The following is an 18864-nucleotide window of genomic DNA, read 5'->3' on the forward strand; positions in this document are numbered from 1 at the left end:
TTCCCTCTCAAAATTTTCACCAGCGTATGTCCAGGCCGTATTTTGGCATGAAGTACTGTCTCCAGCGTGATCGGGACCCGCCCTCCCGCGGGTGTGTGGGTCAGGCCGGCCATGAAGGAAACGGTGCTGTCTCCAGTGTGCTCAGAACCCGCTCTCTCGCGGTATTTAGGTCAGGACTCGCCCTCCTGCGGGTTTGTGGGTTAGACCGGCCATAAAGGGAGCGGTGCTGTCTCCAGCGTGATCAGGACCCGCCCTCCCGCGGGTGTGTGGGTCAGGCCGGCCATGAAGGGGGCGGCGCTGTCTCCAGTGTGCTCAGAACCCGTCCTCTCGCGGTATTTAGGTCAGGACTCGCTTTCTGGCGGGTGTGTGGGTCGGGCCGGCCATGAAGGGAGCGGTGCTGTCTCCAGCGTGATCAGGACCCGCCCTCTCGCGGTATTTAAGTCAGGACTCGCTCTCTGGCGGGTGTGTGGGTAGCTTGATGGACGTAGCGAGGAGCACAGGATGAAATGGATCGCGCGGGCCGCGTCAGCGAATACTGATGTTGAAGGTTGCTGGGTTTGGCTGAAAAACACTGCCAAACATCGATCACTCTTTGTTTCAAACGCGTTGTTAGGCTATCGATTATATTTCACCACGTCGTTGACGCCGCTCCGTTATTCTTCCCGCGCAATGAACTGCGACGTAAGTTTCAGATGCTCTAACGCTCATGTAGAACAGCAAATCACAGGTGACCGTATGTGGAACTAATGAACTAAGCAAGCCTCATCCACCGCCATGGCTTGTTTGACGTGTGCGCGTGTGTCCCTTGCTAGTCATCGGGCATGGAGTTCACGCCTCGGGTTAATTTGACGTGACATTTAGACCCTGCCGGAGAGCTAACAGCAGCGCCTGTCGGTCTGGGGGCAGAGACAATCATTCCGCTGGTCCAGCGGCAAGTACGGGACGCACGTGAGGTACTGTCTTTTATGCGCAGCCACTGGTGAAACTGCATGCCTTCTGCGTGTGATGCATCGTTACTGAGACCGTGCCCGGTATTATGCAGGGATTCGCGGCTGTTCCCTTGCTTTGCTCAGATGCATGAAAATGGGAATAGTTTCATGCCATGCTCTCGAACAAGGACTTGCCATTCCTGACAGACGGAAGGCTTCGAATGATGAGCCAATGATTAAGGTGATATGGGAATTATCTCCGAGTACATTATGGTACACCAAAATACCGTCGTATTTCGCAACCATCCCCTTGTTTCTTTTGCTTTGATGCGCCAACGCCGTACACCTAATGCTAGTTTTCTGAATTGTTGAGTTTACAGCTACGAGCCCAATTAACAGCAAAGTTACACCTGCGAACATGCGTCAACATGATCATTAGCATGCAGGTAGCGTCCACAAATGGTCGTATTACACGCATGAAAAAGCAACGATGAAGGCATGCCAAGCCCGACGCTCAGTTTTAGCCACCTCACGACCGGCCCGACCACTCGGCGCGACTACGCAGCGGAACGCGCAGTCCGGGACGCGCCGGCTCTTCGATCCAGTCGGCGCTCAATGGTGACGTCATCTCACGCGAGGCTCGTCCCATCCGCTTCTCCCCAGTCGCACCTGGCGACGACGAACCGAACCACGTCCCGGCGGGGATGGTCCCGGATGACCGTCAAAACATGCTTTTTCGGAATGGTTATATTAAAACAACGCAGACTAACAGCTACCAACAGCAGGGTCCATGAATCCTTAGTCGTGACGTCGGCTGTCGACGTCTGCTCCCGCCGCCGACAGCACGGGAATGACATCTGACGCAAACGATGAGTGGTGTGCGCTGTGTGCGTGTGCGCCGGTGCGCCATGTCTGACGGCTGGCTGGTACGATCATGTGCGTTGTTAACCTGCGCGGGTCTCGCCACCGCCTCGCCATCGCCTCGGCCCCTCGACAGAAGTGAGCTTTCCACCAGGGAACCGGGTTTGCGGAACACGCGTCGAGGACAAACGACTCGAGGGAGCGGCGAATGAATATTTAAGCTAGTTTATACCGCCCGCACCAAGGCTGGTGCTACAGTCCTCCGTAGCAGTGCTGTGGTAAGGAGCAAGCACCGCAAACAAGCTCACGCGCTCTGTTCGCTCCCGCGGCTGCACAGGTGAGGATTGGTCCGTGCCCGCTCGCGGTTCTCTGAAGCGTGTGCCCGCTATCAGTGTGTGGACGCCGGCAGACCGTCGCTAAGCACGTCGAAACACAACGAAAAACAGCCACGTGTTTTGCGAGCAGCGCGGAGAGCTCCAACCGCCGCCTACCAGCAGAAAGTCGCCCCATGACACAGTGACACAAATGGCCACGGGCGAGCAGCGTCCACGCACCAGCGACACGTGACACGGCCCGCACGCACGCCACGCCCCTGCGGTCCCTTCCGGTCACGCTCCGAGCTCGCCACACACGCCGCCCAGCTGAGCACCGGTGCCAGGTGAGCACTGCCGCCACTCGCGAGCCGAGCTCAGCGGCGGCGCGCAGCGACGGTCCGCGCTCGCCCCGTCGACGGAAAGACAGCGGACACACCTTCGATGAGCACGCTGTGACGGCGCTGGTCGTGACTGAGCGCAGTTATTGTGGTGAGATGCTGTTGACTGAGCAGCGTGACACGCACTTACGGACACGTACACATCGTTATGAGAACGATTCACAGGACGAGAAATTCGCGAGATGGTCAACGAAGCATTCCATACACAGGACGCACATTCCACGTCGATACAAGAGCCCCGGTAGACACCAGGGACTGGTGGCGTGGTTTGAACACTTATTTAAGATAAATAAATTCCAACTTAGAGGTTACTTCACCGTCACGTGCTTCGTATTTGAGGGGCAATCTGGGCGGATGATTATAAAACGCGCGCGATCTCGAACTAAAGAAGGTAACATATCAAGCACAGACGCTCGAACAAGTTGAATTGCCACGCTATAAAATGTCCGATTGTCGCAGTGTCGAATAACATTGTCTGGTATCACAATCATGACGTTCAGCTGACCAAGAGAGCCCTGTTGCTTCATCTAGCCCTTGACAGCCGCTCAGAGCTGAACGATGGATGTTTCTGCGGGTACAGTGAACGCATCGACCGCGTGCCGGACAGGAGAGGCCGATCCTGTCCAGTTGAGTGGGGTCTCGTGGGGTGCTGCCCGCGCCCCGGAAGCAGCAGCACTGGTTGTCCAAGCGCAAACGCACACACCTCTCCGGAAGCCCCCGGGGGACTGGCGGAGGCAAGCATATATAAACCACGCGAACAAACCCGTACACTCTTGGGACCAGCGCGCACTGCTAGGTGATATATATATATATATATATATATATATATATATATATATATATATCTACATCGCATACTGTTGTGAAAGTGAAAACGTTGGCACGGAGGTGCGACGCCCGCCCGAGTGGTGTTCCCTTTTCACTCCGCTCTCCATACCTCTTGTGCCAGTGAGCATCTACATTTTCTGACCACCTTCCTGGAAGATGTAGGTGGTCCAATAGATCAGGTTGAAAAGAGCGAAGACGAGAGGGAACGTGATACGCGCGATCACGTCTATCCGCTTTGAACGTGTCGGGAACCTGAAAACGAAGAGCGTCGTTAGCCTCATGCTTTGAACGTGTCGGGAACCTAAAAACGAAGAACGTCGCTGGCCTCATGCTCAAACAGGAAACGACAGAAACGGGTGAACAACAGCGCACTTGTTGAAAAAACGGGACTGGATTTCAATCGCGATCGTTACACGGAAACGGAACAATGCAAACAAAGAGGGGATGACAGTTACGAAAATTGCGAGAGAGAGTTAATCGCATTTGGTGGCAGCACATGGAGTGCATTAGGACATGAAGTGAATAGTATCCATGAATTTAAAATTGCACTCGAGGAATCCTCCGAAACGTCTTCTGCACATTAAGGTAACGTAAAACACAATCCAACCTAACTTCACGATCTCCGATATCGAAGAGTTTCCCAAACTGCAAGTTCACACCCAGTGAAGTGCGAAAAGGGAGCCAAAGTTTATTCCCATTGAAAGCACTGCTGGGACCCACGACCAGCACCTAGAAGCCGTGCTTCTAACTAAATGGGATCGAGCCAGCCGAAACAGTTTGGTCTCATTCAAAGAAAACCTTTAAAGTGCCAACGATTTCTGAGAAAGACATGGATGTGGAAAATCACCAGTTTTATCCACGTATCTCGGAGGAGAAGCGATTTCGCTCATGTGCAAAGACTGCGAGAATTTCAGAACATCTCGCCAATAAACGTCGGCGAACATTGTCTAATCAGAGGCCCGTGTAGACAATGAGAGCTGCCGTTCATGGCGCCAAGAGTGAGCAGAAGACACAAGTCCTGTTTCAGAGATGGCAGTTTACCATACCAGCCCACGTGACGTCACATGAAGTGACAGCAGCTCGACGTTTTGGGATGTCGTGACGTTTCGGAATGTCGTGACGTTTCGGATGTCGCGACGTTTCGGGATGTCGTGACGTCTAGGAATATCGTGACGGTTCGGGATGTCGTAACGTTTCGAGGTGTCGTGACGTTTCGGGGTGTCATAACACCAAGTGCGAATATCACCGGAATGACTGATTTTGTTGTAAACGGAGCATCAGCTGATGTCACGCTTTGTGGTGACGTCCGATCGATGCCAGTATTATGCTGCGATGCTGCCATTGTTAGGGTGGAAGGATCATCTACATGAAAATATCGCTGTGTTTGAGTTTCGCCGCAAGTCGTGTACGGGGTTCTAAAATTAGGATGGGCGCGCACATTTCTTCTGGCCATTTCTCAGGCTTTCCCCCTGCATTGTGAAAATGAACTGCCTGACACGAGCCGTATTAGGTGCCATAACCTAGTCACGTACATACGTGTTGACTGGCGTAAATATGCATGATGCATTCCCTAAACGCGTGGATAGCACAGATTCCGTCTAATTTTCATTGCACCTTTCGTAATTTAGCACTTCTCCTTGACACAGGAAGTCGAAAAACACATGAAAAAGTGTTAACAGTAGCTGATAGCCACAGGACAAATGGCTTGCACAAAGAACAAACAAATTGCATATGACAAATAATTTTTAGCATTTGACAAAAGCATCACACTGCATTATCTTGGTTCGCCGTAGTGCGTACCAAGTAAACACCATGGTAGGTCATATCTTAAAAGGTCATATCCAAATCGTTTTTGACAACAGGAAGCCCGATTTCTGAGCAACAGGAAGCCCATTCTGCTATATGAAGAGTTTGTGACACAACCGTAACGAAAAGCTTACACCATACATGCCAAACCAGCGTGAAAGTAGATAAACAAACCATACGATCCACCTCGATGAAGTTCAAAAGGCTATAGGTCCAGCATCTGAGCAGGCGTCAAGTTACCACCGGGACACTGCATTTGCTATAACCATTTTGAGACCATAGATCCAGCGATTGCAGTTGTGGCACAAAGTGTGAGAAACACATAAGGTCCTAAAGTGGGTAGTAAAAATCATTATCCAAACAAAACGATGAAAACATTAGAATCCTTCGCCTTCCATCCCACATTAAGTGCCAACACAACCCAAGACGCCCCACACGCCACATCGCGTACTAGGTTGCATCACAACAGATCTGGTGGTCTTGTTTCAGCCTGCCGCGAGTTAGCACCAGCATATTCTCATACCTGTTTCTCGTCATAGGCGCATTCCTCATCGTTCAACTTCATTTGTAAAGTGTATGCTTCCATAAAACACAACACGAATTGCCTTGGCTGAGCGAAGAAAAGTGCAAAGTTCTGTTGCGAATACTCTTTGTACGGTGAATTTCATATGCTGACGCAAGCAGTTCGCTCTGAAAAAAAAAACACTGGGAGGAGCGGAAATGATGGTTCATTGCACGCCCCAGAGTTGTAGCATTTCCTACCGTTTCTTGTGGTAATCTCTCTTTGTCAGCCGCCCTTCTTTATCGCTACAATGTTTCTGCAACATTATGACCTCGACGTTCGGAGCAAGGCCAGAACATGACAGTCGTGACAGCGGCACTACAGCGCCTAACGCCATCGGGTTATGACCCAGAGCCGGGGGAAGAGTCGCCAAAGTGTCAATATTCCGCCGGTTTGCGTTTGCTTGAGTTGAATGGTTGCTTTTGGAATGGCAATTTTCGCCTCGTTTTGCGCCACATGAAGTTGGAAACCGTCCTTGGATGGTCCAGCCCTTTCAGCAGTGTGAGAAGGCGCTTGCCATCGCCGAAAAAACGAGGTTTGAATTGCTAACATTTTACAGGATGTGTGGTGATGCGGAAGTTAAGAAAGCCTCAGCCTTCGCATCTCTAAATGCTGTCTGCAAAACATAGGACAACATATTTTCATGGCTAAAACAGATGCACCATAAACACCGAACATGTGTGTTTGAGGCAAGGCAATCAAGGATACTTGCATCAGTCACGCCTACATTTGTAGATGATTTAGCCTACCACTCGCGGAACGTCCTCATAAGAGCGTACTGACTCCGAGACACCACGCCGCGCACGGGCTCCGGCGCCCCGGGCCGGCTCCGAGTGACACTCACTGGACGCCGGGGCCGAGGTCACAGAGCGCGGCAGAGACCACGCCGCCCACGGGCTCCGGCGCCCCGGGCCGGCTCCGAGTGACGCTCACTGGACGCCGGGGCCGAGGTCACAGAGCGCGGCAGAGACCATGCCGCCCACGGGCTCCGGCGCCCCGGGCCGGCTCCGAGTGACGCTCACTGGACGCCGGGGCCGAGGTCACAGAGCGCGGCAGAGACCACGCCGCCCACGGGCTCCGGCGCCCCGGGCCGGCTCCGAGTGACGCTCACTGGACGCCGGGGCCCAGGTCACGGAGCGCGGCGGGCTGCGGCAGGCTCGATGCACGCCCGATGTATCATGCCCCGCAAACGGCGCCGTTTGTCTTGGGACGGGCCGCCGTCCGCGCCGCGGCTCAGCCGGCCCGCCACTGCCCCGACCGATAGCGGTCGGACGCCAAATTAGTCTGTTTGAAGTTGGTCTGGTCCGTGCTTCGGAGCGCGCCCTCGCCTGCGGGAGTCGGTTTGAGCAGAATGCCATGGCCATCTGCTTGTTATCCAGTAGCGCCACACGCCCCCCTAAGCCGCCGCCATGCGCTACACGCCGTTACGCGACGTCATGCGCCGTCGTTGCGCTGCAGATGGCACGTCACGTGCTCGGATGTGGCGCGGCCTGCACGTACCGATTCCGACCGACACGACCTCTAAGACAACATCCGGTCGGGCCCCACGCCGCCAAAGCTGCGCGGCTCATCCGACTGCTGCGCCGAGGTGACCGATTAAGGACCGGCGATCGTGTGGGCCGCGCCAAACGGGTGGGCGGGTCGCGCAGCTTTGTGTAATTAATGTCTGGCCCGCTTCGCGGCTCTGCCGAGTCCGGAACGCGCCGCTGATCGAACGGCTCATCCGGTCACAAATAACACTGAACAGACTGGCGGGCCGATCACGTCGGCCAACGGCGGTGTCAGCGCCCGCTGATAGTCGGTGGCAATCGGCAGCGCCGGTCGTCAAGAGCCCACATCATTTAGCGAACCGTCACAGCGGGGCATAAAGCCGGCCATAACCGCCGCACTAGATCACAGACGGCGGAGCTGACCCAGCAGTGCGGCGGGGAGCGCGCGGGCGGGGTGGACTGGGTCCGGTCGGGGCCCGGCCGAGCGTGGGTACGCGGCAGCCCGGCCGCCGGCGGGGCACTTAACACTGTGTGCAGAGCGCACACACGGGCGAACGACGCCGACGAGAGCCGACGGTACGAGTCCGGACGCGCGGCGCCGGCCGCCGGGGCGGATCCGAACGTGACTCCACCCACGTCCGACCGCTCAGTGCCGCACGTCGGCAGATCTCGTCACGGATCTCGTCTCGTCGGCAGATCTCGCCACGGACTGCCATCCGACGACGGCCGAGTCACGCCACTGCCGGCGGCGACGCGGCTGTAGCCGTCCTCGCAGTCCGAGGAGAGCGGGACGTCCGTAGACAGGCGCGGCGCGGCGGCTTCGTCCCAGAAGGCGGGCGGCCCGTCCAGATGGCAGCGGAGCCTAACGAGACCCCGGGGGAGCGCACGCGACTCGACCTTCGACCCAATCAGGATGACGCCGCGGCGGCCAGGCCCCGGCCCGGTCCCGGGCAAAATCGGCAGCGTGTCGTGGGCTCGCGTCCGGGCTGGGTTTGGCCAGCTGCGAGGCGGGATTGGAGGCCGATCCAGGGTCTGCTCCCGGGGGACCGGCCGGAGATAGGATATCTGGGTCCGATCTGTGGCTGCGCTGCGCTGGGTTCGGGTCTGTATCTGCAGCCATCTCCATCTTCGGGTCAGAGCTAGCTGTTAGACTCAGGTCGAATGACAATGCGAGCCAACTGTGGGGTCTAGATTCAAGTTGCCAGACGGAGTGCGGTCTTCTGTAGACTATCGGCTATCTCTGAGTAAGAAGCCGCCACGTTTCACCAGTTGTGGTCGTCAAATCTATTCATGACTGCCAATTTTGTGTCGTTTGGCTGGTTCCACTACATATATCGAGCCAAACATTGATGAACTGAACATGCTGGCTGCTGCTAATTTTCTGGAGAGGTTTCATGCTTCGCCCCATATTACTCTGCGTTCCAAAATGTGAGCGCCGGCAAGCCCCCACAATATACGCGCCGCTGAAAAATCTCCATCTCTGGGTGCTGACAATGAGATTTCGACCGAGCCTATCTGGCCACTCAGGACACCGCCCCCGAGCGTGTCGCTCGTCTCCAGACCGGAACACGGCGCCCTGATCCGCCCTGATCACCCGGAGGAATCAGGGCACCCCGGAGGCCGGGCGTCGGTGGCGAGCACGTCCCGCCCCGCCCGGCACGCCACGGCAGGGCCGGCCCGCTCTCGCCGTCCTCACGTGACCGGGGCGGAGGACGGCGGGGAGGCCGACAGCGGCGATCCGGGCGCGGGTGCGGTGTAAGGCGGCGTGGAATGTGGAATGACGCCGAAAACAGGCGACGCGGAACAAAAGCACGACGCTAGGGGTATATAGTTGGGAAGTGCTGGAAGTTTTCGAATGTTTGTCGTGGAAAAGTGGTAGGAGAGTCGCAAGTATGTCAAACCAGACCCGCTGCAACGCAGGTACGATCCAGCGCGCCGCGTGCTTAGACGCAAAAGTAAAGAGCAAGTCCACATGTGAAAATGGATCGCACGTTACCAACGTTTTTTTTTTTTACATGGCTGCTGCACGCTTCAACACCTGGACACCAGAGACCAAGAAAACCAGATGGGCGAGTGACGGCCCTGCCACGCATCGATGACGCCAGCGCGAGCTGTGCAATATCTGTTTCATCGCAAGTCAAAGGTCAGAGACTGCACTTATACCAAAATTCCTCGTGCTTGTATGTTCTGAACGCAAAAATGCCTTGCCAAATGTGCAGCGTCCTGGAATATTTTTAGCCATACAAGCAGCCCAGGATGCACATCTGTTCGGTGCATGCACACCTGTGCGTGTGCGCGTGTGTTTGTGTGCGTGTGCGCGTGCCAGACCAGTCCCGGGGAGCACGCGGCGCCCGATGCGGCCCCTCTGTGCGGCGCGCTCGGTCGGACGCGGCGCCCACTCACTTGGCCAGCCAGCTCCGGCAGCAGCCCTGGTGGCCGCCGCCCACCTGCATGTGAATCTCACACTGGCGGCTCTTGTCGAACCCACCGCCGCCCCTGTCGCCGCGACGCACCAGCGGCTTCTGAAACACGGCCGGAGCGCGGGTCATAGCGGGCACGCGCCGTCGGGGACGGCATGGCGCAAGACGCTGTGGCATACTGGGTACAAGGGTGAACGGTGGGTGACCCTCAAAACGGTGACGCGACAGGGGCGGTCATTGTCGAGGGGGAAGGGGGCGGGGCGTGTAATGTGTGGCTATAAACAATTGTTGTGAATAATGGTTACGTGAACTGGATAGCAGAACATATCATGATGCATGCAACGCAGAGATAAAATACAATTTCCATACTCTAAGGACGGTGGCGGTAAAATGAAACAACGCTCGCTGCGTTCAAAGGTGATTTATCTGGAAATAAAGTCCGTGAAATGCGAATTGGCTAGCATCAAGTTGAATCACACAAGAAATAGCTGGATGACGCAAAGCGTACGTCATAGAACGCATCACAACCATCGAGACAAATGCATTGCTGGCAGCTGACGCATGTTGAAATTGGCCAATTTTCCATTCCATTTACCAGAGCGAATGGCAGGAACATTACACAACTATTTTTGTAACGGCTGTGCATTGCCCGAAACACATCGAGGCAACTACCCCCGCACATCAAACACGCACACGTCTCGCATAAAGCTAGGTCCTCCACCACTTTGACCACGACCCATTGGTGGCGACATCATAGGCGTGCCATATTACAAAATAACTTGCGACTGCTCTACGGCTTGCTTTTGTGTTGAAACCTACCCTGTCCCGTACACTACATTGCGCTTTCGTGGGGTACGCAGAAGCTGAGAGCGCCGCGTTATGTCTGGGATCCACAGGCGGGTCCGCTCAGGAGCCCGCCTTCAAGGTTCAGCCCGGGATCCACGATCAGGGTCCAGTCAGGGATCCACAAGCAGGACCGGACTATAGACTTAAGAACCGGATCCGGCCAGGAATCCACAAGTGAGGTCCAATCGGGAATCAACCAGGAATGTATGGCCAGGAGCGGGGCTCAACCCGGGATCCACGTTCGGGCTACAACTAGGGATCCACAAGCAGGACGGGGCTATAACTTACGAACTGGATCCGGCCAGGGATCTACCAGTGGGGCCCAACCAGGGATCCACCAGGAGTGCGTGGCTAGGCGCAGGGTCCGACTAGGGATCCGCCAGGAGTGTGTGGCTAGGAGCGGGGTCCGACCACGGATCCAAGTTCGGGATCCGGCCAGGCAGCCCCGCTTAGCGTCATACAGCTCAAATCTGACAAGTCGATTCCAGCGCGAGTGTCTGACACTGAGAACAGCACGGATTTAGAAGGCACAAAGGCGACTCCGATTCGCACACCATGAAATCACTTTCTGTCCAATTCGACACGGTGAGTTCTCAAGAGATCCGAGCAATCTAGTTTGCCGGCGGGCCGGCGGCGGCGACTGACAACGGCTGCACCGCCGAGGTACCTCGCGAGAAAATGCAGGGACGATACAGCTTCTGGGATATTCAGGGAAACAACAACGCGGGGAACGTTTTACACACGTTTACGCATAGCTAGAGGGGCACGGAAGGAGGCAGAAGGGAAGTACTCCTTTTCGTTTGAGTACGGGCGGCCCTTGGTAAGCAAGCCATATGTGTCCGTCAGCCCATCATATACTTTGACATGGACCTGTAATGTCCTGCATACGTATAATCCACATACGATAATAGCTGTCGCCGCTTTTATCATTTCCCGCGAAAGAAAAAGGCTTTAAGATCTTCTAAGTGTTTAAAGTTACCGTTAAACCATTAAGTAAGCTTAATCCAGCAAACTTAATGCACATCTCACGACCAAGCCTGCTCCGTGTAACCATCGCAACAGGAACGCCTTCTGTACATCATGGGGAAGAGCCGTGTCCAACCACTGGAGAGTAAATATTAATAATCGTGTGCGCTTGTCCGGTGTAGGACAATGCCGCCATGCCCCCACAGTGATCTCCGCGTCACTGCCTTAGTCGGGAATGGAGCTTCCCCGCCCGGCCCGCACAGACCCGCGCCTGGGGCCATTGCGTGATGGTACCCGATCGATGTACGTGTGGAACGAGATGCTGATATCGTGTGATAAACGAGGAGAGACTATTGGCTGCCGATGCTCCGGGCCGGCCACACCAATCACGCATTGTTTTTTTTTTACGGACAGAATCCGAGGGGTGTGATGACATGCATTGTTTTGGATAATTGGTAATTACGAGCTCAGGATAACTGAAGCCTTACGTAATGTTAAACAAACAAAAAACTGCAGAATGGTTTGAACTAATACATTTGAGTACATTTTCTCCAATCATAACCCTCAAGTAACGTAACGCACAAAAACGCATGCTAAACTTTCCATGATTTGCGACATCTTCATGGAGTAAAACCGTATCAGAAGTTCAGATCCAGTAGGCAAATGAGCTAAAGACGGTTCTGAGAAGAGCCTTGACTAGAAAACTTCAAATCACCGGGGCATGGAGGCACTGACCGCTCGTGCGCCGGCGGTTGGTAGCCTATCCGCACTGCCTACGTTTACTGCGGGTCAGTCTACCCACCCAGGGATCCCGCCTGTGCCGAACCCCGAGAGCGGCAATTGGCGGGGAGAAACATTCATTACTTGTTGGGTGGAACCCGGCAATCAGAGGGATTGTGCGCGCAGTATCCTCAATAAGGCTGTCGGCAACATCTGACACAGTAACTTTGTGGAGAGAACGCAAAGGATGGGTGGAGGAGGCACGATTCCGTTGGCTTCCTTTCATGTGACGCCATAGGGTTGCTATTATTTTTTTTTGGACGCGTTAGGAATAATTTTCGATTACTCTGCACTGATCCAGCATTGCTGGTCTTCCCAGGACGGGCTGCAGAGAAGTGTGCGATTTTCCGCAAATTCCACCAACCCGTGACATTTGACCCGGCCAACCTCGTGGGTGACTTGCCGGACCGCGTGTCAAATTATCCCTCTTTCGAGTATATTTTTCACGTTTTTGTTAGTCAGAAAATCTAGCAATGTGCGTTGCACCCGCTTTATGAAGCACGCATGGAGCCATCAAACTAAAGGAAAGTGGAAAACTACACCCGATAACAAAACACGCCAACTTTGATTTACCAAGCAGGCGTCACGTCAGACAAATACAAAGACAGGCATGGTTTGTATGTTGTAAGTGTATGAAAGATACATCCAATTCAGAATGAATTAATGGTACCAGAAACATGCACGAAAGAAACAAAACAAAAGAAAGCAAAAGAGGACGCCAAAACATATGCTACAAACATATATTTTGGTTATTTACTGAATGGCGCAAATTACCCGGTTTATTTCCCCCAAAAAACATTTCACAAATGTAGTGTCATGCTGCTTATGTGCAGGAGCAGCTTTACTTTCATCACGCACGGACAGTAATATCCAACGCGATAAAACGGGCTGCAGTTGACAAACCGTTTGAGCCACCACCTGGCACAAAGGAGCGAAATCCGAACATGTGGACTGGAACAGCTGGACGAGCGACAAGTCACGCTTGAGTTATTTTAAAGTTAATTAGAGATTACTATCCATACAATCAGATCAAAGCTGTCTCCGTCACATCATTACCTCCGGCATCGACGTAGCACCCATTGCCGAGGCTTGGCTCATGTTAAAACTGATTGATTTAGATAGAGCTGCTGGCTGACCGATGCAGGTCGACTGTCAGACCCTCCTTCTCCAGGTGTTTTTCAAGCCCATCTCCACCGGAACGGCTGCCGTCACAATCTCAGCAGACAGACACGGCCGTCCAACGAGCGTTCGGAAACCCAGCATTAAGGTTTCTTCGATTATTATGAACTTGACACAAGCTTGAGCAACGCCAGACCTGGTAGTGCCCTTCAAAGAGCTTCTGTTGTGGATTTTAACCGAGCCCAAACAGAATACCATCAAGAAACTTCGGGAAGCGGAAACGAGTTTGGATCGGTTTGCAGATTTCTTGAAAGCCTTCTGCAGCGTGCTCATCCAATTAAGCGTACAATGACGGGACTATTACCGTGTAGTTAGTATGATAAACGACACGGTGGTCTGCGTGACAAATTTGGATTCCATCCTGGAAAGTTAAGCGGCAACAGCTCCAAAAGCGAATTAAAGTACGTAAACGCTGCAAGCATCTCAAGGAATAATTATAGATGCAACGATGCAGCAATGCCAGCATCTATCTGAATGTCATAGCCCATAACACACTTTACATCAATTCTCATAGCATATGGGTTTATTATGAAACAGTGTAATTGCCAGCAAGGGATCTGAATCAAATGAAACGCCATGGAAGGCATCGCAGATGGCGGGCTGCAGCCATAGCCACTTCACAGCGGTACACTGGACATTTTCAAACCGAACACACTTCGTAAGTGCTAGTGCATCCAATATCAAAGCTCTCTGCCTGATCCACACTATTTTTTCTGGTAAATAAGCACATGTCAACCACGATAAACGGGATTGATACCAATCTCACCGAGAAAGTGACCTGCCACATGTAACCGATTAAGGTCTATCTTGTGAAATATGCTTAACAATGCAATGAGCAACAAAACTAAGTTGCAAACATGCACAATATTTTTCGGTGATCACAGTCAACACGAAATGGTGTCTGTAAGTCCAGTACAAAAACATTCTTTATGCAATGCGGTTTAAAAAGCAGCTTTGGCCCTGGATAGTCTAACCTTGCCACTTTTGACTGATGATATTTCTGACCTATTCCAGGAAAGCGAGCTGTTGTTGATGGATGCCATCAGAGCCTTTTCCGTCAGAGCCATAGAGCCACGCATGTCCGATGGATAAAGAACGTGCTCAGGCTTCAGACTGATTCTACGATGCTATTTACCGGAAACAAGAAAAACTGGAAGAAAAAGCTTTGGTGTAGGTGACTGGCGGCAACATTCGGGTTTCTTCGATTATTGTGAACTCCGGCACTATAAGATTAGTAGTTTAAATGCACACATTTATCTTATATAATTCCACTCCTCAGTTAAACGCATACAACACGATGCGCGTAAACGGCCAATCTCGCCTGGACTCTCCGGCTCGTAAATATAAGACCAAATGCAGTAAAGCGCCGGACCATGTCAACAGAACAAAGCTTTGTTTAGGATGCTCAGAAGAGTCGAGAAATTGTTACTTGCGGCGAGAGAAAACATCAATCTAGCGTGCATGATCATTGTATGTAACAGCACTTTGGCTAAAACGTTCGGTTATAGATCCTCCGACGAACGGCATTGACATCATATAAAGCGAAATACAATTTTGCGTGAGAGTTATATTACTTTCTCTAACTATCGTTACCCACCAGCCTACGCTGCAATAATAACTGTACGACGCATCTACAGCCACTTCGTGGGATCAGTGCTAGATAACTCGACACAATCGAAGACAGCGCAAGGTGCTGACGCAGATGCTGCGTTCGAAACGAGTTTCCGCGGCCCTCGGGAGCCGCCAGTCTCGTATCCTTTTTTATGACATGGCAACATCGCCGGGAAAGACCAGCCCTGTACCAGCGCTGGACCATTAGCAAACGGCGCTGTCGGCACGGCCGCCGCCGGGCGCGGGGGCAGGACGTCCATGTACACCGATCAGGGAACGCAAGTACGACTGCGAGAGCAGACCTCTGACGGGTTCGGAGAACGTCAAACACGGGATGCACGTTACGAGCAGCGATCAGAAACGGCACTTCGAACAATGATGGTCGTAATGTATGGTGAAAGAGGAATAGCTTAGTGACTTTATTTAACGTCGATAAGGTAATTGTTCGCTTACAATCCGCTAAGAAGTTCTCACACTTTGAATGCCCATTCATGGACGCTGCCGAGCCTCCATTCACGCCCAGCATTTGCCTCACTTGGCTGGGGCATCTCAAAGCATTCCCCCTCGGCACCGGAACACCGCATCCTGACAATCGACCCAACGGACCGCGATGCTCCGGCCCGGACGCTTCGTCTTCGCACTGGGACAGCCTGGTCCAGCGTCCATCCCGTCCTGTTCTGCTCCGATCCAACGGACCCAGAATCGACCGCTGATCACGCGATGGATTCCCTTCCCGCCGGGTGTACGTTCAGGTCCGTTGGGCGCAACACACGGCAAGACTATCGGCCGCCTACGCGGTTGCGGCAGCTGCCACCGGACGGCAGCACCGTCGCGCTGGCGATCGCTACTCTCCGCTATCATGGCGACCGTTCCCTGCCGAAGACGGCCACCTGTGCGCAGTGTGACAGAGGAGCGGTATGCCGCTCGATTGGCGCGAGAAAGCAGCCTCGACATGCCGCGCAGAAACAGATGCGTGGAAAGAAGCATTTTCCGACGGAGCTGGAATTACGCGTCGAGACTAGGGCAGCGATGCGAGACGCCTCATCACGGACGACACGATAGCTAATAAAAAAGCAGATAATAAACGCCGCCGGCGAACTCATGGTGAGAATATAGCGGGCCCCTCAAAGGGCCCGGCTCGCAGCAAGACGGCGGCCGATAAGGTCGTATTAAGCGCTTCACTGAACACCAGTCTTCGAGCACGTATCGAGTCTTCTGCGTACCGGGGCAATCACTGCTCAGGCAAACATTGCCGATCTCGTTTGAAACCGTCCCGAGCGCCGCTCTGGCAGCAGACAAGGCGCCAATCAGCGCCCATTATCGTGGCAGTGGAGGCTGCCAGAAAGCCAAATCAGTTGCCGTCTGGGGCGAGATAAATCGGGAGGCGCTGTCGAGCCGTCGCTGAGGCGAGCCGTTCGCCGAGAATCGGCACCGCAGCGGCGACGAGCGGGCGCCGGTCGCCGGCCGGCTCCGCTCGTCCACCGGCCTCAGGCGGGCGGGCGACCAGACGGCGCCCCGCTACAACCGCTGGATGGAATTGGCACGGTCGGGCTTGGAAACGCGTCTGTCTGCTCGTTCGAATTCCCACTCCGCGAACCCGTTAGAAGAAGGCTCGCCAGTCAGCGGGCTGAGCCAACACGGGCGGCGGTGAGAGCGCCGGCGTGGCAGCCAGTATGCATTAATGACGAACGCCGTCACTGCGAAGCGGGACGGCGGCTGAGCGTGTGACGGTGGCACGAGCCGTCACTGAGCGAGGCGGGGGCGCCGCGCCGCGCCGTCGCCGCCGCCGCCGCCGCCACCGCCGCTGCCGTGCCCGTGCGGCCTGCTCCGGCTGGCAGGCGGGCGCCGGCAGCCCCAGGCCGTACCGGCTCACCGGACCGTCTCCGGCGAGTGCACACGCCACGCCCGTCACCTCGCACGGCTGCCGCCGGTCCGCCGTCACCGCTCCGGCGCGCGGCGGCTGGCTCGAACGGAAAACGGCAGGTGGTGGAGGCGAGACTCGGATGATAGGAGGTGCGAATCAGTGAAGGTTTGAAACAAGAATGGTGGTCTCATGCAGCCAGACAATGGAAAACGGCACGGGAAAGTTCATTGACGTTGTGTTAACGCAGTCTGCAGGATTAAATGAGTAAAATGCGACCGAATGGAATCGGTTGATGCCACGAGAAACAATCTCTTTTTTTCCACGCCTTCAGCAGAGTTTGGAGAACAAGCATCATATGCCTGAGCCTGACCATTAGAGCTGATCCCCTCCCACGAGTTGCCCAGCACCAACCGCACGGTGCCACTGAATCGAAACGCCACGGAGCCCGCTCTCCGTTCAGCTCGCCGGGCTCGGAGAACGCCACGGAGCCCGCTCTCCGCCCAGCTCGCCGGGCCCGGAGAACGCCACGGAGCCCGCTCTCCGTCCAGCTCGCCGGGCTCGGAGAACGCCACGGAGCCCGCTCTCCGTCCAGCTCGCCGGGCTCGGAGAACGCCACGGAGCCCGCTCTCCGCCAGCTCGCCGGGCTCCCGGAGAACGCCACGGAGCCCGCTCTCCGTCCAGCTCGCGGGCTCGGAGAACGCCACGGAGCCCGCTCTCCGTCCAGCTCGCCGGGCTCGGAGAACGCCACGGAGCCCGCTCTCCGTCCAGCTCGCCGGGCTCGGAGAACGCCACGGAGCCCGCTCTCCGTCCAGCTCGCCGGGCCCGGAGAACGCCACGGAGCCCGCTCTCCGTCCAGCTTGCCGGGCTCGGAGAACGCCACGGAGACCGCTCTCCGCCCAGCTTGCCGGGCTCGGAGAACGCCACGGAGACCGCTCTCCGCCCAGCTCGCCGGGCTCGGAGAACGCCACGGAGCCCGCTCTCCGCCGAGCTCGCCGAGCTCGCCGGGCCCGGAGAACGCCACGAGCCAGCGACAGCCAACGAGCGAAAAACCGCCAGCGGCCAATCACAGTCAGGGAAAAACCGCGGCGTCGCCCCGATTGTGGCTCATTTCGTCAGGCGGGGGGGGGGGGGGGGGACGCGGCGGGGAGGGGGACAGGGAGCGTGCTGGCAGAACGGACAGGGCTAGCAGACAGCGATGCTAGAGCGGGAGACGGCGTAACATGTCCGCAGCGCACCACGTGGCCTCATTAATCATCTGCGAGTGGTGGACTGCCTGCGACAAACGCAGAATGATGTCTGCTCCGAGAAATCCTCCTCGATTATGCTGGCGGGGCGTGCCCAGACGCCATTACGGACCATGCACGTAGACGGCGGCCAAAAAAAAGCGCACGGGCAACCCAATTAGATCGTCGAGGTCAATTATCTAGGCTGAAAACGGTTTGGCAGCATCCCTCCCCCACGTAGTGGGACAGAGAGCTGCGGTCCACATCCGGCACAAGGACACCGTTGTGGGGAGGTGGCACACGGACGCCGGGGAGGGCAGGGTGGGCCGGAGCCGGCGGCGGCCGGTCTGGCGGGCTGCGCGGCCTGGTGGGCGGGTGGTGGGGTGGCAGCGGCCGTCCAGACCTCCTCTGCCGCCGTCCATCGGGCCAGCCGGCAGCGGCCGACACTCGGTCAGCCGCCGGCCGGCCTCCCCGGGGCTCGCGAATCAATGACAGCCCGCCTCGAGGGATCGGCGCGTCGCATCGCGCCGCGACGCTGACCCGGGTAAGAGGGTCCGACACGCGCGGACGGTGGGTGGCGGCGGGACTGCCGCGCATGAGACGCTGCCTGGCAGACAGACCTCTACACAGCTGACACGGGGCGAAAGGGGAATCTGCACCAAAGCTAAGGGCGGCAGATTGCGGAGCCTCCACTCGGCAACAATGGCGGGGAAGGGATTTCCACCCGGCTGACATTGTCTAGGAGAGGAACCTACATACAGCCAACGCTGACCTATAGCGTGACCTG

General features: G+C 55.6%; 1 protein-coding gene across 1 annotated transcript in view; it reads right to left on the bottom strand.

Moving 5' to 3' along the window:
• Positions 1-1661: 1661 nt before the first annotated feature.
• LOC119093036 (glutamate-gated chloride channel) overlaps positions 1662-18864 on the bottom strand; it is a 34820-nt gene continuing 17617 nt past the window's right edge. The window contains exons 5-6 of the mRNA XM_037215928.1: positions 9592-9710; positions 1662-3582 (exon numbers count right to left, since the gene is read on the bottom strand). Of these exons, the coding sequence (XP_037071823.1) occupies positions 3459-3582; positions 9592-9710 (243 nt within the window). The 3' untranslated portion in view covers positions 1662-3458. The remainder of the gene's footprint in view (positions 3583-9591; positions 9711-18864) is intronic.

This window comes from Pollicipes pollicipes, unplaced genomic scaffold (genome assembly GCF_011947565.3).
Source record: "Pollicipes pollicipes isolate AB1234 unplaced genomic scaffold, Ppol_2.1 Scaffold_3890;HRSCAF=4567_pilon_pilon_pilon, whole genome shotgun sequence".
Taxonomy (NCBI): Eukaryota; Metazoa; Arthropoda; class Thecostraca; order Pollicipedomorpha; family Pollicipedidae; genus Pollicipes; species Pollicipes pollicipes.